General features: G+C 39.2%; 2 protein-coding genes and 1 non-coding gene across 9 annotated transcripts; all 3 read right to left on the reverse strand.

The window, feature by feature from the left end:
- Window positions 1-2,907: 2,907 nt before the first annotated feature.
- tmf1 (TATA element modulatory factor 1) lies at window positions 2,908-14,038 on the reverse strand. Its single transcript, XM_008409576.3, has 17 exons — window positions 13,345-14,038; window positions 11,903-13,260; window positions 10,474-10,577; window positions 10,222-10,348; window positions 10,019-10,124; window positions 9,620-9,762; window positions 8,423-8,589; window positions 7,277-7,433; window positions 6,059-6,151; window positions 5,792-5,948; window positions 5,500-5,692; window positions 4,128-4,197; window positions 3,957-4,049; window positions 3,748-3,870; window positions 3,483-3,641; window positions 3,157-3,282; window positions 2,908-3,063 (listed from the first exon to the last, which is right to left on the reverse strand). Exons 1-17 carry the CDS (start codon window positions 13,478-13,480, stop codon window positions 2,923-2,925), a joined length of 3,453 nt encoding a protein of 1,150 aa, XP_008407798.2. The 5' UTR covers window positions 13,481-14,038; the 3' UTR covers window positions 2,908-2,922.
- trnar-acg (transfer RNA arginine (anticodon ACG)) lies at window positions 4,413-4,485 on the reverse strand. The gene has a single exon. It is a non-coding gene; the product is annotated as a tRNA-Arg (tRNA).
- Window positions 14,039-14,791: 753 nt separating the features above from the next.
- uba3 (ubiquitin-like modifier activating enzyme 3) lies at window positions 14,792-21,080 on the reverse strand. 7 transcript variants are annotated; one of them, XM_081607367.1, is made up of 19 exons: window positions 20,939-20,961; window positions 20,789-20,827; window positions 20,465-20,519; window positions 19,588-19,708; window positions 19,415-19,495; window positions 19,249-19,331; window positions 19,073-19,153; window positions 18,852-18,895; window positions 17,692-17,756; window positions 17,412-17,567; window positions 17,213-17,315; window positions 16,999-17,112; window positions 16,659-16,712; window positions 16,026-16,062; window positions 15,860-15,941; window positions 15,674-15,774; window positions 15,492-15,555; window positions 15,359-15,413; window positions 14,792-15,240 (listed from the first exon to the last, which is right to left on the reverse strand). In XM_081607367.1, the coding sequence occupies exons 3-19, from the start codon at window positions 20,497-20,499 to the stop codon at window positions 15,152-15,154; spliced, it is 1,365 nt and encodes a 454-aa protein (XP_081463493.1). In that variant the 5' UTR covers window positions 20,500-20,519; window positions 20,789-20,827; window positions 20,939-20,961; the 3' UTR covers window positions 14,792-15,151. The 7 variants fall into 7 exon arrangements, with proteins under 7 accessions (XP_081463493.1, XP_008407800.1, XP_008407801.1 ...); XM_008409578.2 differs by lacking the exon at window positions 20,465-20,519 and having other exon boundaries at window positions 20,939-20,999; XM_008409579.3 differs by lacking the exon at window positions 20,939-20,961 and having other exon boundaries at window positions 20,789-20,832.
- Window positions 21,081-21,403: the final 323 nt, after the last annotated feature.

A 21,403-nucleotide genomic window follows, 5' to 3' on the forward strand; every position in this document is an offset into this window, starting at 1 on the left:
CATGTCCGCTCGGTGTTTGGCAGGTTGTTTATCACTTTTTGCTTTATGTTAAGCCAAATATTTCATTAATATAAGGTAGCTATGGAAAGATGGTTTAAATCACACAATGAAGTGCAAATATTTTAAAAACACAGTAAAAGACTTTGCAGGTAAATTAATTTGTTTCCATTTTAGAGAGGGGGAACAGATTTTATCAGGCGCTTAAGATATTTTGTTCCCCCATCCTAACTTTGGCAAAAAAAGAGCAAATGTTTTCAAACTTGCAGGATTTCTTATTGATCATAAGGGGAATTAACACAGTAAAAGACTTTGCAGGTAAATTAATTTGTTTCCATTTTAGAGAGGGGGAACAGATTTTATCAGGCCCTTAAGATATTTTGTTCCCCCATCCTAACTTTGGCAAAAAAAGAGCAAATGTTTTCAAACTTGCAGGATTTCTTATTGATCATAAGGGGAATTAACACAGTAAAATACTTTGCAGGTAAATTAATTTGTTTCCATTTTAGAGAGGGGTGAACAGATTTTATCAGGCCCTTAAGATATTTTGTTCCCCCGTCCTAACTTTGGCAAAAAAAGAGCAAATGTTATGAAAATCACAGGATTTCTTATTGATTATAAGGGGAATGAACACAGTAAAAGACTTTTCAGTTAAATTAATTTGTTTCCATTTTAAGGGGGGGAACAGATTTTATCAGGTGCTTAAGATATTTTGTTCCCCCATCCTAACTTTGTCAAAAAAAGAGCAAATGTTATGAAAATCACAGGAATTATTGTTGATATAAAGAGGAATGAACACAGTAAAAGACTTTTCAGTTAAATTAATTTGTTTCCATTTTAGAGAGGGGGAACAGATTTTATCAGGCGCTTAAGATATTTTGTTCCCCCATCCTGACTTTGTCAAAAAAAGAGCAAATGTTATGAAAATCACAGGAATTATTGTTGATATAAAGAGGAATGAACACAGTAAAAGACTTGGCAGGTAAATTAATTTGTTTCCATTTTAAGGGGGGGAACAGATTTTATCAGGTGCTTAAGATATTTTGCTCCCCCATCCTAACTTTGTCAAATAAAGAGCAAATGTTATGAAAATCACAGGAATTATTGTTGATATAAAGAGGAATGAACACAGTAAAAGACTTTTCAGTTAAATTAATTTGTTTCCATTTTAAGGGGGGGAACAGATTTTATCAGGTGCTTAAGATATTTTGTTCCCCCATCCTAACTTTGTCAAAAAAGAGCAAATGTTATGAAAATCACAGGAATTATTGTTGATATAAAGAGGAATGAACACAGTAAAAGACTTTTCAGTTAAATTAATTGGTTTCCATTTTAGAGAGGGGGAACAGATTTTATCAGGCGCTTAAGATATTTTGTTCCCCCATCCTGACTTTGTCAAAAAAAAGAGCAAATGTTTTCAAACTTGCAGGATTTCTTATTGATCATAAGAGGAATGAATACAGCAAAAGACTTGCAGGTAAATTAATTTTTTTCCATTTTATAGAGGGCGAACACATTATTTCAGGCAGCTGAAATATCCATCCTCTCCTCTTCTCCTCCAATGCCTTTGTGAAATAAAAAGCACCTGTTTCCAAATTCTCAAAAAATATTATGTGTGATACCATACTAGACATTTCCTTAATCCAGTAATGTCATATTTTACATTAGAACGGGATTTACCAAAAAGTTTACACTCTGATCTTTTCAGGAAGTCTTTATTTTTTGCCCTGCTATCGGCCAGCTTCCCTCCTCCTCCTTTATGAGAAATGAAAAATTATAAATGCACACAACGTGTTGGAAACCTGTGTTTGTTGACTGACTTTTATTTGTCAGGCTTACGAGACAAAAGCTGAAAAAAAGATCGATTCACTTCGCGTTTAAAATAACACAAAACAGCGTAAAAAGACCTCCACACAAGACCACGTTTATGTATGTATGTATTTTTATTTTGATAGCTGCCGATTAAACTGAAAGTTACAAAAGTGACGTGATCATATGAGTGGTTTTACCGAGAAATCGATCAGAAGCGCCGTAAATATGGTCAGATCCGCCGGATCCACTTCTCTGGCTGCAATGCGCGCTCCCGACACAGGGGGAACAGATTTTCTCAGGGGAACAGAATTTCTCACAAGACCGGAAACCTTCCACGTTAACAGGGTGTACTGTTATCCAGTGGCCACCAGATGGCGCCACGCTTTTACGTTTGGAAGTCCTTTTAATATGAAAAAGCAAAATAAGTGAAGCATTAGCATGGATACAGCGAAATTAACAAATTTTGTTCAATTAAGACGCTTTAAACACAATTTAAAATGTCTTAAACAATGATTGTTTTTTTAGTTGATTTTACATAGAGGTCAATATTAAAATGAACAGGGACAGTCTTTCCACCACCCAAATAAATGTTTATTCATTTACATAATTATACATCTTAAAATTAAACCATCAGCACCTCTGAGATTACCTTCGGATATACACCGTGCATTGTGATTTATATAACATTAAGTATACCAACATTTCTCTATACAATAATATAAGCTTCTTAAACCTTCCTGAATGTGCATGGACAAATTTTGACAACATTTGTACAGTGCAAACAAATCCTTTACCCCGTCATACAGTGGAAAAACTCTACAACACTACGCCTAAGGTTTTATTGTCAGCGATATTCCGCGGATTTCAAATCGATGCATTACTCAACAACCGTGAGCATCCTTCATAGTTATTCAGCAACATTACTCCACACATCTGTCCTCACTTCGATAAAGCTCGTAACGGAAAGGAAATGGTGGTTAAGATTAAAAAATAATAATAATCACAGTTATTAAGTTAGACGTTTTCCTCTTTGCTGTTATTTGAGCGCATCTTGTGCAAACATGAACAACTGAGTTACACTCAAACAAGGAGGGGAAAGCAGGTGAAACTACTTTATTTCTGATTCTTTAGTAATTCATCAATCTGAGTTTTATACATATTTTTGACATCTTCGAGATCCAGTCTCAGTTCCTCCGCTTCCTCAGCCTTTTCTCCGTACATCTGCAGGATGGTGTTGTGTCTCTGCTCCAGATCCTGAAATCCACAGACACAGATGCATCGTTTGCCGTTTGAAGCCATGGTAAGGAATGCATACTCAACAATGAATTAATCATTTGTTGTCTGCACCTTGAGTTGAATTTTCAACTTTGGGATGTCCTTCACTTTCTCCTGCATCTCATCGTTTTGATTCGTGAGCCGAACCAGCTCCTCTGCCATCACTGAGCGACTTCTCTCCAAACTGGCGATCTCGAGCTACAACAAAATTAAGCTAACTTCAGATCAAGAATTCGTTATCGATGCCAAAGGCAAATCAAATGCTGTTGCAACTCATTTAACTAAAGAGTTATTGTAGACGGTGATGGCTGTGGGCAGGAAAGCTCTCCAGTAGCCGTATGTATTGCAACGAATTTCACCAAGTCAAAAATGACTTATGTTGTTTTTTTCTGTATTACCTGCAACTGAGCCATCTCTCCTTCTCTCAGTTTAAGCTGGGACTGGAGGTTCTCTATGATGCTGGAGCCTCCAGACAGCCTGGCTGCCTCGTACAAGTTGGTTCCGCTCATCGACATCGACATGGTCATTGCTCCCATCGAGTGGTCCAAACAGTCATCCTGAGGATGATTAAAACGAAGCATAAAAAACATTCAGAATCCATTTTCAAATAACTCTAAAACGGCTCGATTTTTGTAAATAAATCTGATCAAAAAGAGGACGCACCTGCGACAGAACAGAGATGTGCAGCCCAGCGTTTTCCATCCCGCTGACGGAGCTGGAGCGGGACAAGGACGGCGTGGAAGCCGCTGGCGGCTCTCCAATAGAGTGTGTTACAGCTTTACGCTCCTGGTTGAGGAAGAAATAAGTACATTTGGATGAACTGAAATAAAAATTTAAATGTTTTGTGTCAAATAAGAAGGCTTCTTATGCACCTTTTCCTTTAGTGCTTCTTGTGCGAGATAGCATTTCTTCTTCTCTTGCTCCACCTTCATCTTTTCCATCTCTAGCTGGTTGGTCAGCAGTAGCTGGTTAAAGAAGCAAAGAGACACATGAGAGGAGCCGTTTTTGTAACAGAGAACAAGTCGGAGAACTTCCTGCCTTACCTTTTCTTTCTTGGCCTCTTCTAGCATCCGACTGTGTTCTCCTTTCAGATTTGTCAGCTCTGCATGCTCCCTAGGTAAAGATATTTAAAATTATTATAAACTATTTCAAATGCTCTTTTGAGATCAAACTACTTCCGTTGGATACAGTGGCACACAACAATCCTTCTTCGCAACTTTCACTCTAAGACATGCAGTTTTACATGTCTTTATTACCCGTTTCACAACATTCTGTTCATTTTATTTCATGGAGGCCCAAATATAGTCGAAACTGTCGACTAAAAGAATCGAGCCAGCCAGGAGTCGAACCTAGGATCTTCTGATCCGTAGTCAGACGCGTTATCCATTGCGCCACTGGCCCGGTTGAACAGCCCCACCTCCACACGGAAGATAAAAGCCATGAGGCTGAGCGCATGGTCTTCCTGCCGGAGGGGGAGGGGCTTCCAGCAGGACCAACTCACACACAGCACGCATAACAAAAGACCTGCGGTTTCCTGAAACCCTCAAAAGCATCATGGGAAATCCAGGAAGCTCTGTGTATTTTTCAAACTTCTAGCAGTTTGCATGTTCATGTTTTTTTTATTCATTCTTCTTCTTTCATAACCGCTCAACTTCATCATTCCCTGTGGTTAAGGATATAACAGCTGAAAACACATTAGCTATTTGCAAATCTGTCTGTTATGTGCTGATGGGGAACAAGTTTGTCGTTTTATTTAGGTATATTTTTATAATTTAACTATAACCAAGTCCTTAAACAGTCATTAAACTGTGAGTAGTAGACCTGAGTGGAACGTCAGACAGTGGCCACAGAACAACAGAACCACGTATTTGCAATGTAAGAAAAATGATGCTGGAGATATAGACTTAATTGAATTAAAAACAAAAAGTTATTTCTATGAATGGTTTTGTTTTAACAGACTTGGAACGTCACTAAAGCAGATCTCAGAAGGAAAGTTACTGCTAAATTAAAAGTAGTGATGAGCTGGTGTGAGACTCTGTTGTACTAACCTTTGAGCAAAAATACCATGGTTTAATGGTATTTATAGAATAAATTAAAACTAAAACACAGAATATTATCTAGATGCTTTAATTTAAAGCGGTAAAGAGGCTAGTTTTTCTACTTTTACAAAAATATGACAATTTCTTTATTGTTCATATGATTTTGACAAATGGAAGACAGAAAGAACTATAGTGCAAACACCAGAGAAAAGTGCTTTTTGTGGTCTATTTTTTTGCCAGCTCCGCACATCTTGAGAAAACTTAGGAAAATTAAAAACAGTCTGACAGCTCTAATCTGCGAACTTCACATTATGTGAACAAAACGCTGGAAAATCTGTGTGTTCAAGACTTGTTATTCTCTGATAATTGACATTACCTGCTGCTCTCGTCCTCCAGTTTCTCCCTCTTGCTTTTCTCCGCCTCAAGCTGAGCCAAGACTCTGGCTTTTTCCTGTCGGAGCAAGGAATTCTGGGATTCCAACGAAGCCAGCTGGGACTTGATGGATAACAGTTCCTCTGCCGCCGATCGCTCCTTCTCCACGGCGACAGCCAGCTGAGTCTGGGCGTCCGCTGTTCAGACGGCCAGAAAGAGACTCAGGTTTCATGGACACCTCTGCGTTTGGCCGACCGTTTTACAAATCCGCGACTTGATGTGCCCTCGAGTCTCACCTAGCCTGTCGGAAATGTTCTTCTCCAGTTTCTCCCAGGACGCGGTTTGTCCGCCCAGCGAGGCTTGTAGGTTCTCGATTTGTCGCAGCAGAGGCCGCGTTGCTGAGGTGACGCTCTGGCTGAGCTCCTGGTTCCTGTTCTCTGCCTCCTGCAGTCTCTGAACCACATTGAGATCACGTGGAGTGGATTAGATAAAACCTGTTACAATCACGATGGAATTTCTTGCTCCATAGGAAAAAAAATTATTTATTAGCAACATTTTCTTACCTGCTGAAGCTCACTGATCTCCTCCCTCAAATAATCTTCTTTCCTGGCCTGCTGTTGCTCCGTCCTCTGCAGAGCTATCCTCAGGTCAGCCACCTGCAAACAGGAGATGACAAACAGTTTGGTCACGCTGCTCTGGAACAGGTTCTCCACTATTTGCATGGTTGACTGTTAATTTTCGTATTTCAACTGTTTACAAAAGCAGGGCAGCAAAAGACAGAGAAAACCATTATTGTCCTTAAGCTGCTGATCTTTGAGAATGAATGTGACATCAAATGCCAGTAAGTGCGTTTCAACAAAAAACGCATGTTTGAGTCAACATAATTATAGAGTACAGCAAACTTTTTGTTATGTTAACAGTAGTTGCGGGCTAAGAAAAAAAACAAAAAATAAAAATTAATCAAAATGTAAAAATGATTTTGCACATTTGCTGCATTAAATGAAAGGTATCTAGTTTCCAAACCCTTTTAGACTCGGTTCAACAAAATTTATTCCCAGTTATGAAAACACGTCTTGGGTCACTTTCTGTCAAAACATTTTGCTATATTTTTAGCCGAGTTTAATACATTAAATGAAAGCTGATTTGGGTCGGCTTTTCAGTAAAAGTCTCTGGACAGACATGGTTCTACTTATTATAAAAGACAAATATTTTGTGTTGCACTTAACATTTTCCGTTGTAGTAATTTTATTAAAATTAAAAGTTTAATAAACAAATTTGTATCGCTCTAGAACTGCAAGTTGGGGGACACAAAAAGTCCAAATTCCCCACTTTGGACATGCCTGGTGTAAAGGAGTCAAGGTGGAAAAATGACTAAAAGAAATTGCTACATATAGTTTCTTGCAGAAATATTCACACTGCTTGACTTTTCGCATCCTGTCACATGACAACTACGAAGTTATTCGGATTTTATGGGACAGAACAACAACAAATATTTCCATCTTGTAGAATCGGCTTTTCCGTTTCTGCTACATGACGCTGCAGCTGTATAATTAAATAGCGACTGAATATTTATGCTAACGCAATCTGTAGCTTACAGCACTGTAGGAAGCAAAGTTCACTAGGAAAATGTTAACGACGTTAACGACTTAATCCATTTTGCTGCTTTAAAGTCATCTGTTAAATGTTCTTAAAAGCTGTTTGAAGTCTTGTTTTTATGCTTGATCATGAAGCTATAGCTGCATGTTCGGCTGAGAAGGATTTGTCGTGCTGGGTTGTGGTACCTGGTTGGCAAGAGCCTCCTGCTGGATCCTGGCCTCCTCCTGAGCCTTCTCAAGAGCTAAACTCAGCTGCTCCTTGGCCTGGATTTCCCTGCTTAGAGCCGCCTCTTGGGCCTCACTCGCTCTGCTAGCGTGAGCCTTGTGAAGCTCTGCCAGTTCCCTGGAAACAGAGAGGAACAGGAAGCATATCAACATATTGCTGCCATGTTGCTGGACTGCAGCATTTGAAAGTAAACATTAGCTTTCTTTTTTTCTAATTCAAAAATTCCTTTCACCATGCTCTTGTTGCTCAATAAGTGATTTTTTTTCCAACATGTTGCACAAAAAAAAAAGAAGAAAAAAAAACTGTTCAGATAAACTATGGACACTGATGAATATAAAGGACATAAAAGGCTAAGCTAACTTTGGCTAACTTGTAGACTCCCCACGCAAAGTGGGTTAAAAACAATTTTTTTATGTCAAGAACTGTTTCTAAATTACTAATACCGACTTCAAATTAAAGTTATAATTACTAATTCTTGTCTAATAAAATTAACCACACCAGGTAGTGGTGCTCTTTAGTACTGCTAGCAAGAGAAATGGAGCAAAATAGTTTGTTTTATTGATCCAAATAAACTATTGACCGACGGAAAGGCTTGCAGGCTCCCGTAAACCTTTACCACTGGAAAATAAATTTTTTCATAATTCCAGATAATTGATACGGTTTTTTAGAAGTAGTTTTCAAGAGTTTCTGTTTTTGTCATGCATTCTTTTTACTTTCACAGCATCCTAATTCTAATATTTCTGGAGAGAGTGCTGGTTCTATGATTTACCAAATGCATTAAATTAGTCAAATAAACCTGCGATTGTTAGAAGGAGGACCCACAGAGATCTCCTGCAATTTTTAAGATCTCATCTGTAATTATTTTTCAAGAATTAAAAAATACAAAACCAAAATTAACTTTGATACTTGGAGCGTATGGCTGCCATCATCTGAGTAATGAACTGATCTTTACTTATTAGGACTGATACCTGAACTACATGGAGAACCAAAAAGAAAAAAAAAAATTTCTAGGATCAAAAACTGAATGATGGTCAAACTCAATGAAATCGTCTTATGAGCTAGCGCTCTAAATATTCAGTGTCAATAATGAAAAGTTAAATATTTACTTATAAGAGCTGTCCAGGGCAGCTTGGAGGCTCCTGTTTTTCTCCTGCAATTCCTCGTCATCCGTCTGCAGCCTGCTCAGCTCCTTCTCCTGATGCTCCACCACACTGTTCAGCTTCTTGATGTTCTCTCTGTGTTGCTTCTCCACCTCCTCCTTCCCATCCAGAACCTGCAATCAGAGAATCGGGAATCGTGCTTACGCTCAGAACAAAGTACCAAATAACAAATTAAAAGGAAAACTTGTGATTCTGCTAACAGGTTCCGGGTTTCTCTTGTTTTTACTGAAACCTGTGAAGAATCGAAGCACTTTTGGAGCATTTGAGGTCAATTTTCAAACTTTTTCCACCACCAAGCTTAAGGGACAGAAACATTACAAATGAAGTGAAAACCAGAAAGCTTTAATTCGTTATTATATGATTTACAACTGTTAATATTTTTTTAGTTGTGAAATTCTAGTTTCTCTAGCATGAATGAAGTAAGCCGAAATATAGCAAAATTTTCTGTTTTGATAAGTCTGTCACTTGATTGGTCTGAGAACAAAACACCAACTTCAAAAATGTACAAAATATAAGCTGATTAATAAGTAATTGAGCCGTTAGAAATAATAAATATCCATTACATTGAAACAATGCAAACAAAGTTTGGATGTTAATTTGAGGATGAAGATCATTTACCTTAACTGCTAAAAACACAACATACGAAGAAAGTCACCAAAAATATCTAAAAATTGTCCACAATAAGTTTTCTGGCTTTTAGCAAATAGAAATAATTTTGGTAATTCTAACAAAGCTAAAACAAGAAAACTTGAGTCTAATTTACCTTCAGACAGCAAGGGGAAAAAATTGCGTCTTTTTATTAGGTGTATGAAAATATCTGGTTTCAATTGTAAATTATGGTTTATAAATTTAAAGCGTTAGACTGCACTTTATTAATAAACTATGCAGTTTGAATATCAAGCACTTTCAAGGACTTTGTCCAGAAATGAATCACTTTTCAAATCTTGAAAACACCTGAAGCTCACCAGGCCATAATTTGCCGCAGAACACATAATCTATTATTTAACCTGAACATGAGCCGTTTCTAACCAGCATGAAAAAAAAGCACCATCATAAGAATGGTGCTTATCTGTAAAAATAGGAGCGTGCTCACATACGTAAGAGCAAATTAGCAAATTGTTCTGACGTGTACTTGACACTCACCTGCTGCAGATGCCTCAGCTCCTCCTCTTGCTCCTTGATTTTCTTTTGCTGCTTGGTAATCCTGCCGTCACACTCTTTTTCCTTCACACGCAGTTTCTTGATGATGTTACTGTGTTGCAGCTGCTGTTTCGACAGTTTTTCACCTAACAGCGAGAGAAATAAACCACCGAAAAAGAGAAATCACTCTTCTGGTAGTATTTCTGGTAGACTATATTTGACCTGATAGTTCGGTTCCACATGTTCTCTCAATGTAATATGACAGGGCAATTTAGCATTTAGCATTTATTTTTGGTTGTGACCAAAACACACATATTTCCTTTGATGGTTGCTAAACCAGGAGTTTGGTTGGCTCAAGAAGGTGAACTGGGACCGGCGTGCTTGAACAGTAATGACTCTCACCTTCTTCCAGCAGACCTCTGATCTGCTCCTCCTTCTCTCGGATGAGCTCCATCGTATCACTCGAGTTCAGTCTTGTACTAAGCTCTTCTCGCAAGCCTTTGATCTCCTGTAAAATACGGAAGCAGCAAAATAAAAAAAATAATTACAATCTTTGCCAGAGTGACTTTGATGTCCATGTCAACAAACCCTTATATTATAATCACCTTTCTGGCGATGTCTCTCTCCTTGCAGGCCAGCTGAGCCTTTCTTTCTGCGTCCGCTATGCGCTGAGTGAACTCGTCTTTCAGGGACTGCACAGTGGAGCTCTCCTCCTTCAGGCTTATCACTTCACTGACAGATGAACGGACGGTGTATAAGCTTACTTTAACGTCAATACAAAGTGTAATTTTACAATAGCATTGAACTTAAAAGGGAATATGTATGTCTTGTTGCATACATAAGGGAGACAAACTCACTCTTTTAAATTGTCGCACTCCTCCTCCAGCCTGGCCTTGTCTTTGCTAACAGCCAGCAGCTGAGACTCTCTTTTCTCAAGGCGGCTTGACAGATCGTCGATGGCCTGAAATATATCCATAATACATATTTTGTGAAACATCAGCATGTGAACGGCGCTTTGGAGTCCTCCACAACAAGTACAGGGTCGTGAAATGGTTTGGCTCCCAAAATATTGACTCTCAATGAAGAAGTTCTGTGAATCGAATGATACGATTAAGCCCCAAATTATTCACATTCCTTAGAAGATTTAGAATTATATTTTAATTATACCAACAGGTTTCTTCTGATTTGAAGTAATATTAAGATTGATAAATTAGTCACTATCTAGAATATATAAACCCACACTAAGAGAATGTTTCCATTGTTTGGTCCACTAACATTATTGCATATTGTATGTTTTCCTAATATAATGCAGCCAGCAGATTTGAAGAACAGTAGATCCACACGACGGATTAAAAAGAAAATAAAGCTCAATCTAAAAGACAAAGTAATTGAAAACACCTGAATTTGGTAGGTCGGGTACAGCCGTTTCACCAAGTGCAATTGTCAAAAATCGTAAACATTAACCTTGCAAAGTACAAAGATGATTTTTATTCATATATTTACATTATCTATATCGTCTCTGGCAGGTATTTTCGTGTTTACAGAGAATCACATATTTGAGACCTCTAGAAGTCACATACATACTTTGCATGTCTTGATGTTTAAGTCTGCTGCAATAAGTCATAATAATAATAATAAGTCATAATAAATTAGAACAAGCTCGATCATTTCCATTTGCAATACCGTTTCTCTCGTGTCTCTTTATTTCTATGGATGACAAAATGTTTCAGTTTGGTACATTGGTCTCAACTAGCCCCTTTTCTGAAGGGCAGTGTTTTTTACAGACTTCAGCAGTCATTTTATTTGTTGTTTTGGTTGTTGATTGTGGATGTCGTAGAATGTTCATTAGAAATTTAAGTTTATTCATCTTTAAGAGTGCACTTGCACTGTTATGCCATTACCATTATATCACTTGAAAACGGTCTCAAAACAACAATATCATTTATCGCAATGATTTCTGGGACAATTTATCAGCCAGCAAAAATAGCTGCTGGATTAATCTGACCGTTCCCATGGAAACAAGTTAATGAAATTCACCACTTACTGTCATGCAGAGCACAACATCTGACATTGACTTGCTATGAATGAATGAATGAATGAATGAATGAATGAATGAATGTTAGCTATGAACATTCATGGCTAACATTCTAAGCCAACAGATGCAGAATTTGGCTTAATGAATTATTGCATGCATACCATTAATGATTGATAATAGTTGATTGTGGAATGGCAACTCAGTCCCATTTGAATGTTTGTGCTTTGTACACATATTTAGTACTCGGGTACCTTTTGCAGCTCCAGTATCTGGGCAGGTGAGACACTTTTCATCTCTTCTGTGATTGGTGGAGTGCTATTTTCTTCTGCGCTGCAGGTAGAACCAAACATCGCGTCGTCATCAACACCAGCGCACAACTCGTCTGGCTGCTCGCTGTTTACAGGAGTCGCGCTCCGTCCGCTTTCCTCCATCTCGTCCAGCGACTGCTCCTTCCCCGTCTCGGCGTATCCCTCCTCCTTGCCGTCGATCTCCTCACCATCATTCTCCTCCGCTCCGTCCTCCTGCTTCGGACATGTCTCCGTCGGGGGAGCGGGTCCCGCCGTGACGGAGGCCAGAGTCTGGCTGCCGGGGATCTCGTCGTCCGAGTTCACCTCGCTGACACTCCGGCTGTCCAGTGACTGCACGCTGAACGAATCGATGCGCTCGAACGCGTCCGAGGAGGAGCCGCAGCTCTCCGTAAGTTTGTGGTAGTCTTCCAGTCGAGCGAAATCCCCGCAGGTGGAGGCAGTGAGGAGCTGGAAGGAGCCCTGCATCAGGTGAAGCCCGGATTTGCTCTCGCCGGTTTCTTGCCTGGAGCTGGCAGAGCTTTCGCTCTGCACGCTCTCGTGGTCGAGCACTTCAATGTCACTTGTGGTGGAAGTTCCTGAGGAGAAAGCGCTGACCGGAGGAGAGGGCGTGTCGTTCTGACGGTCCTCTGGTTTGGAGTCTTTTTGACCTGGGAGAACTTCCTTGGTGGACGTGGGGGTTGCGGGATCCACCGGGGGAGAGCTTTTAGCTTCAGAAGGAGGAGGAGACTCAGAGGAGTTTGGGGAATCCGTCTCTACCTGTTGTTGGGGTGGATCTTCTGGTTCCGGTTCCGCTTTGGATTCTGATGGAACCGACTCAGCATCCGTTTTCACACAGTCAGGAGTGAAAGGGTGGTCACCAGGGGAGGTAACTGGAGAAACTGGCTGGAGGAGGATGGCATCAGAGTAAGGCGCTGCTGGTGAGGAATTGGCCTCATCCGGCTGGCCGTCGGCCGCTGTCTGACTCTCAACGCTCTGCTCTACAGGGTCTGTTGGCTCTGCAATCCCATCCTCACTTTGGATCTGCAGCAAAGCTCCTTGGCTTTTCTTCTCCGTCTCTTGAGTTCGTCTTTGAGACTTTGCAGGGGGTACAGACACAACTTTCGCTTTGGTCACTGGAACATCTCCTGGTGACAGAAAGGCACTGAAAAAGTTTTCGGATTCATCCACAACTGTGCGAGTGACGGGCGTAGTGATGGCCTCGGAGTTGAGAGGAGGAGTGGTGGCCTTTTCTTCAGCGGGGGCTTCCCACTGAGTCATACCCCATCCACCACTCACGGAAACCTTCCCAGGAGACGTTGTGTCTAAAACAGATATTACATTGAAACTTTTAAGACTTTAGGGACTTGCATGATAAACACATACGGTTTCTGATATCGCTTACTTACCGTTATAAGGCATTACAACCGTGTCACCCCATTGGTCCTCTTCTTTGATGTCCAGAACTCGGTCAATCGACTTCTGCGCTGTCGTTAATGCTTGTTTAGCGAAACTGGACAGGTGAGACGCGTTGAACCAACTCATTCTGATAACGCAGCTAGCTTGTTAGTTAACTCGGTTTAATGACTTCAAAAGGGGTTTTCGACGTCACCAAGTACTGACAATAACTCGCATCATTTTCCTTATTTATCGTTAACCTCTTTGCAAAAGTCAAGTTTACTTCCGTTCTGTAAAGCTTCGCAGGCAGATAACATCGAGGAACCTGATGAAATTAGAGGTTGACGTTATCGAAAAAACATAACATTGCTGCTGTACATTATGTAGTCAGGTAGTTTCAGCTAGAAAAACTGCTAAATTCGCACCTAAGATGAGGGGTTCCCTACGAGTGAGTCCCCAGCAAAGACCTTTAGCTGCTAAATAACCCAAAGGTAAACGCCAGCTGTCAAGCGAAATCAACTCTGGTGGTTAATTTTCGCTTTTTTCGGCTCTTTTTCACGGGCGTCATCGTTTGTTTTGGTCGCACTTGACTTGTAGCTCGGCTAACGCTAGCATGTTCGCTACTTCCTTTCCACGTAGCACAGTGACGTCACGATCCGGTTTGGTTCTCATGTTGCATTCGCGTTCCGCTCCAAATGTCCAAATCGTAATTGTGAGAAAGAATAAAGGCAGGGAAAATTTAAGGTGTCTTCCACTCTTTCAAATGTCGCGTGTGAACTGTTGTAAACATCAATCCTCTCTACTTTACAGCATGAATGAAATACGATAAGTTATTGCTCCAGGAGAGTAATTTTGTAATATCCGAGGTACGCGAAGGCAACATGAAAGCCACTTACCTTGACACTCGGCAAAAAACAAAAGCAGATTGTTGTCAATTCGATCTAAAAATTTCACTGCGTTGCGACATTTTGACATTAAACCCACAAACTGCAATGTATTTTAAAGGAATTTAGGCAATAGACAACGCAAAGTGGTACATAATGGCGAATTATAAGGAGGATACGTATTTTTTTCTTTTACAAGCAATTTGAAAAGCATGGCGTGCATTTATTTCTATTCGGCTCTCTCAGATACCCCTAAATAAAATTGTTCCAGTTTTAATATTTGTAAAAAAAAATAAAAATAAAGAAATTGCATATAATAGTTTTTAATTTCATTATTATACACTGCTTTGTGTTGGTTCAACACATAAAATTCAGAGCACTTTTGACTTAAAAAAAAAAAAAGAGAAAGTCAAAGATGTATAAAAGCTTCTCCAAGGTCTGTGTATAACAAATTACTTTTAAAGTACTCCAACAGATCATTTTTTAAAGTATCATTTTTTATACTTTATAGTTTTTATAGTGTTCACTGTGAAAATAAATGTTAATGTGTTTGTACATGAAGCAACACAATCAATAAGAAAAACATTTTAATTCCAGTTCAAACACCCTCCACACAGCTTCAGTGGCAACGCCGACTAAAAAAAACTTTAATAAATAAGTAAAATCAGAATGAGAATGAACAGAAAATATTCTTATAAAGAGTACAGTTTGTACAAATTACAAGGTACCGAGCGTAAAATACTAACACAAAAACCTTAAGATTTGTAGATCATCACTAAAACATGACAAGATGTGGACTACAATTTGGCTTTTCAGTGCAAAACGTTCACGTCTGTCAACACGTACACTTTACCAGTGGAACTGGTCACATCTAAGTAGAACCTGATTGAAAATGCAGTAAACAGTTCTGGTAGTCAAAGTGCTTGAAGAAGTTTTATGAGGTAAAGCAGAGTCGGAACAACATGGTTTGGGGTGTGGTGACGTCGGCCACGGCCAGTTCTTGTCCGTCCGTCAGGCCCAGCTCTGAAGAAAAAAAAAAAAAAAAAAATCATGTTGGTAACAAAAGTGAAGTAAAACATTCAAAACGTTTTTCTTTGACAAGGTACAAGTCTATGCTGACATGTACGATGAAGCACCTCACCTCTCAAGCTTTTGGAAAGGTTTGGCCGTGTCCGTTGTTCGATTGAAGCAACCGACTGTGAAAGAAAATACCTTGATTTAAGCTTGTACTTATATAGCAAAACAAAAAAAAACTAAAAAGTTAACGGAGTTACCTGTAGATATAAAGTTTTGCACTTTCCTTCAACAGTTGCTGTTACAGCAGGTGATTTCATTTGCCTTAAAAAAAAATGCTGAGTTGTTAAAAATCCAACGTAAAAATTAGAAATGAAAAAAAAAAAAAAAAAAAAAACTAGCAAAACAATTAATAAGAAAACAGAGAATCAAGGAAACCTACAGGGAGGTGCTCTCAGTCAGATAGTTCAGAACCTCCTGGAGGGTGGAAGAAGGAGTAAAGCGCAGATCCTGAGGTATCTGGCTGCAGGCTGAGCAGTTTTCCTACACCAGGAAGAGTCACACATTCATATAAACCAATCAAAACGTCTGAAATCTAGAGATAAATATGAAACAAGAGGGGACAAACCTTCCGTTCCGCCTCAAAAGTGTAAGTGTATAAGCCGTCCACGTCATTGAATACCATGTAATTGCTAAGAGGTACGTAGGCGCTGCAAAAACGGAACATATGAGGAACAGTGAGAGTTGGTGAACACATCTGTAAGACATGTCTGCAAAAATGATTTACGCCTTACCTGGTTGCTAACTTGAAAACTTCTGTTGCACAAGCAGCTGCATCACAAAAAGAGAACAACAAAGAAGCACAGGCACATGTGTTTAACTATTTTTTATAAAACACGTAGAATAACACCGTAAGTCTTTACTGGATAACTGTCGAGTCTAAACTAGAGACATTTCGATTGATCAGTTTGTGACAGAAAATTGTCAATTTTCAACTTGACTGTCCACACCACCAGTGACCAGCAGATTTAAAATTTTAATTTTTTTTTGATCGGTGAGTGGACCCTACAAACGGGAGCCCTGACAAGAACACTGTTCAGTGTGGATGTTGAAGCGAAGCCGACTCAAAGTCAGTCATTTTCTAAACTGAAGATGAAGAGACAACAGAGACTATTTTGAAGGAAACTGTTTCCTAAGTAGCAATAATAAATGTCTGGTTTTGAGAGAGAAAGAGAGAGAATCATATCAGATAACAGGAAGGACAGCAAAGTTACTCTGTTTCATTCTTTTGAGGGTGAAATAGTCATGGAACATGAGAGACTTCCAGATGTTGGAAGACCTTTGGAAATCTCAAAGTCTTTGCAAAACACACGTCTGAATCCACCAAGAAAATGTTGATGAATGCATCTAAAATCTAAACTACTTACCAGCAATGACAGCATTTGTAGAAGCTACAGCTGGAATGATCCGTTTGACAACACCTGCAAAATTCAAAGGGGAAATCTTCTTTGCTTACCCCGTCATTACTTAATCAAAAGAAATAAAAACCAGACAAAGGTTCGGGTCAATGAAATGCCAGCCTGCAAAAATATAAAACATCATAAAAACATGTCTCCGTAACATTTTTTTTTTTTACTCTCTAAATATAACAGAGACTGCAACAAAAGTCTACAAAGCAGGGTAGCGACGTTTCAGTTTTATACAACTCAACTTATTTCCCAGAGGAGCAGCGATCAGCTGGCAGCAGACGTGCGGTTTTATGCTCACCCTGTGTAAGCCTGTAAGTGACTCCTGTTATGCTGAACTCTGCTGACCTCTCCAGAGATCTCTGGAACACCCACTGGATGTGCTCTGGGTCATCTCCGTCCAAGGCTACGCCGTCTGAAACAGAATAGCCGAGGAACTGAGCTAAACGTTACAAAAGACAATATTTGAAAAAAACAAACGCTACAAGTAAAAGTAATCCGACTCCGTCGTTTACCTCCAAAAGGCATCTCCTTCGGCCACTGCAGTATCCGTACATATTCGACGCAATGTTCCGGCAAACGAGGCATTGCCGCTATTGTGCACATAGGGAAGTTGATCTACAAGATCAAGTGGATGTTCATCTATTTGATTCGGGGCGGCGCCCGAGTCGGGTCCAGTCGATATAACTCTTCCAAAAAGGTGTGCTTAATTACCTGGGGAGGATAAAGTTCAAGTGTGCAGTCAACGCAGGCTGTCAAGCCTGGGAGAATGACCCTGGCGTTGCCTTTAAAGCCTTCGGTCCCGCCATCAACAAGTGGGATAACTGAGGTCTGATCCACTACGCCATCCTCATACACGAGCAAAGATAGCTGCACATAAAAAAATAATAATAATAAATAAAAAAAACGAGAAACAGAAATGCTTAAACATGCTCCTGTCAACTAAAAAAATCATGGTTTTCATATTTAAAAGCACATGAAGAAACATACTTACCAGCATGCCATTCATCCACCTCCTGGCAACGATGGAGTCGAGCCCACAGACGATAATGTGGAATTCTGCATGAAGACAGATGTCAATAAATTAGGTACGAAGTAGGAAACTGTGAAAATGAAAAGAACTGTGAGACAAACATAAAGGATCCAAAATTAGGATTATACACAATAGTAAATAAATCCTTTTCATGGCTTATTTACCATTTAGTTTGATCAAAATATGTTTTGCTCAACCTAAATTAGGAAAAATGTCTTTCCACTTCTCATTGACCTTCAACTGCTGACGGATTCCTGCAGGAGTCAAATGCAAATTCCTATCGGCTGGTTCTCGTTATCCTGCTGAAGGCTGCAACTAACGATTAGTTTAGTAACCGATTAGTCCATCGATTATTCAGGCGATTATTTGGATAAAAAAAAAAGAAAAGAAAAAAAGACATTATGCAGATTTTTCATTTAAATAGCCTTTTAAAAAGATACAAAGAATTCAATTCCTCTTTTTTTTTAATAACAAAAACATTTCATCGCCAACAACAGAGAATTTCTTTAGTGATTGTGGCAAAATATGCTAAAAAAAACAATACAACCAACATCTACATGTCAAAAGTTCAGACCTTTCTGATCTTCACTTCTCATTGATTATTTTTTGGATTAACTAATTAATAATTGGATAGCAGACGGTGCTGAATAGGATGTTGTTGTTTTTTGCAGAATTTGAACCAGGTGAAGTTAAACTACGTCACTTGAGGAGTTCTGGATAGAACATATTTACAGTTTTGGTTTAATTACTGCCCTCAGTACTTTATTGTTTCAGCAAATCACCTTGTTTTTTTTTTGTCTGCGTTCTTTACTTAACTAGATAATGAAATATGTGCATTATTATAATTACTTCATGATTTTTTTCCACGAGCCTGTTTTTTTGGTGCTGTAATAATACATTTTGTAATTTTTCTCTGTACAGAACCTTGAATGTTGTTTCTCACTAATGAGCAGGTTTCTGTAAAAGCGGTTATTATACAACTCATTGTGAGTGTTATTATGGTAGCTCACTTCACCGCAAAGTGCTGTATTATGCTACTCATCGACCGCGCTGCTCGTCACGAAAATTATTACTTGAGTGGATGCGAAGAGATGACAGGAGAGCACATTAAAGATACTTACGTCTGTAGAACGTTTCATCTAAGTCTTGAATTTTCTTAAAATGCCTGAAGAAACCGTTAAGGAGAAGACCATTTTTAAAACGCTAATTTGCTTTCACTCCCTTGGAATTATTGTTGTGGTTGGCAGCTTAAATTGTGCTAAAATTAAGACTCGTTTCTTTCTTCTTCCAAAGAAAATTTCCAAAAAATATTAGCAATTTAAAATCTCGATGAAAAGGATACGGTACTACGTGGCACCCTGGTATCCGGTTGTTGATAAAATCCGCTGCAACATCTGCCTTGGGCCGGCCTACGTCTTTTGATCTGGTGAAAAAATGTCCACAGATTAAAGTAACATTTGGCTTTTTTTTTTTTTTTCCAAAGCGCTAAAATGTCAACAATGCAATAATTCCACTTACCTGAAAAGGAACTGACGATTCAGGTTGGAAACATCTATCGTGTCCATGTCAACTACATCGATGTTCTGGAAACCTGATAAAGCCTGAAAGGCAAGGGTTTGTAAGAATTGATCTTACTGAAACAGAAAGTCATGCCGAGTACATTTTCAAAAAGCGGTGAGTTTACCAGGTCTTTCAGCAGCTCACATCCAAGCCCACCAGCACCGATGACCAGGATTTTACAGGTGTCTATCAAAAACTGCAAGCACTGCGGTGAAGAATACACAGAGGTTAAACCGCTGAACAAAGATGGAACACGTTGGGTCAGGAGAAACACAAATGCTGCGTTGAGATCGCTACCTCTGCGCTGGGCTCAAAGTCGGGATGCGTGAACGGCCCTGATCGCTCGAGGAACTTTTTGACGTGATTCCATCGACCTTCCCACTCACAGGTGCCTCCACAGACTCCGTCAACAATCATCCTGGAGAGGATAGGCACATTTAGGAATCACCTTGGGCCGTACATCCCAAAGACTTGCAATGTAATGTTGCAAAAGAAATCACATACAAACAACAAGGACTCAGACCATCTACATTAGGTGAAGTGGGTGCTCTGCCTAAGAAGACTTATTAGGCCTGCTGTGTATATGAAGTACCTTGAAAAAGTTTTCATACTCTTAAGGGGTTTTTTTTATATATATTTTGTCAGATAGCAACCACATACTTCTAAGTATTTGATGAGATAGACCAACCTGAAGGAGTGCATACATCTAAAGAGGAAAGGCATGCAAAGTTTTCTAATTTATGAACAAATAAAGACTAAAGGGGGAGGTATGCATCTCTACTCAACCTCGTAAGAGGTTACTACTCCAAAATAAAGAACAAAAGACACAATGCAGACTTTAGGGGATGACACAGTGGAAACTTTAAAGCAGAATTAGGTTATAAAACTTTTTTTAAAAAAGATTTAGATATTTTACAGAGCACTGGTCAGCTCAAAATGCGAAAAATAAAAAGATTACTGCAAAGTAAGACTGAACTGATAGGCTGGATAAGGACAACAACCAATTAATGCACGACTTTGCGCTAGCCTGTAACATTCCAACAAAAATACTTTGAAATTAGTGGTTGAAACATGACAAATGTGAAAAGGTTGACAACTATGAATACCGTTGCAAGGCACTGCATATTCCCCTTTTTCTGCGTTTGCCCTGTCTTAGCTCTTATTATTTTATTACTTTTTGAGACAGGCGTTTCTGACACTTCGACTCATGTTTCCTCCCTCAACAGCTCCTGGGTAGATAAAATCGGTGATTAGTCTTGCATAAATAGCTATTATGTCAACAGTGAACATATTATTTCTCCAAATAAGTCAAAAAAGTGGAAAAAAAATTCACTGTTCAGACAAGCTAGTTATTTACGACCGACTAGCCACGGTAAATGTCCCTGAAGAGGCTACTTGTTTATTTTGTTTACAGCCCAGGTTAGCTTCCTCATCTAGCTAACGTTCGCCTTCTTCCTGTCTAAACCCGGAGCCTTGGAAACCTCAAACCTTCACTAACTTCTCAGTCAGCTCCACTACTCTCCTTCTTTTCTTCTCCCTAAAAAGAGAGAATAAAAGAAGGTTGATTCACACTGTTCTTCCATAGGTTGATGTGATCAGATAGCATCTTTCTCGGGGTTTCAGTCTTGTTTCCTCGGCGGCTACTTACGGCTCGTCCATCTCCGCCATATTTTGGTAACTTCAGGTGTAAAAGCCGGTAGTAGTAAACACACATCCAAATAAGGAATAATAAATATCTATTACAATAAACGTATATTTTAAGTGCTTTTGAAATTATTTGTAAGCTAAGGTATAGTATTAGGCAATTGTAGTATGTCGATATAGAAAAGACAATGTGGCTGTATCTGCATTGTTTGAGTTGATATAAAAATTCCCAATATCTTGAAAGCATCACTAGTCCAATCCAAAAATGCAATTGCAAATATTGTCCGACAGGTGGCAATGTTCACTGTATGGCAGCTGCTGCGGATAAGATAATAAAGAAAAGTGGTTGAAAAAAAACAGCACTCTTGGCAGAACTCAATTAATCTCATATTAACCTGAAATTAAGAGCTCTTATCTCATGGAAGGTAGATGTCAACGTTAAGATTTCCTAAACAAATGACAGAATAGC

The sequence above is a fragment of the Poecilia reticulata genome, chromosome 5 (genome assembly GCF_904066995.2).
Source record: "Poecilia reticulata chromosome 5, P_reticulata-male-v2, whole genome shotgun sequence".
Classification (NCBI taxonomy): Eukaryota; Metazoa; Chordata; class Actinopteri; order Cyprinodontiformes; family Poeciliidae; genus Poecilia; species Poecilia reticulata.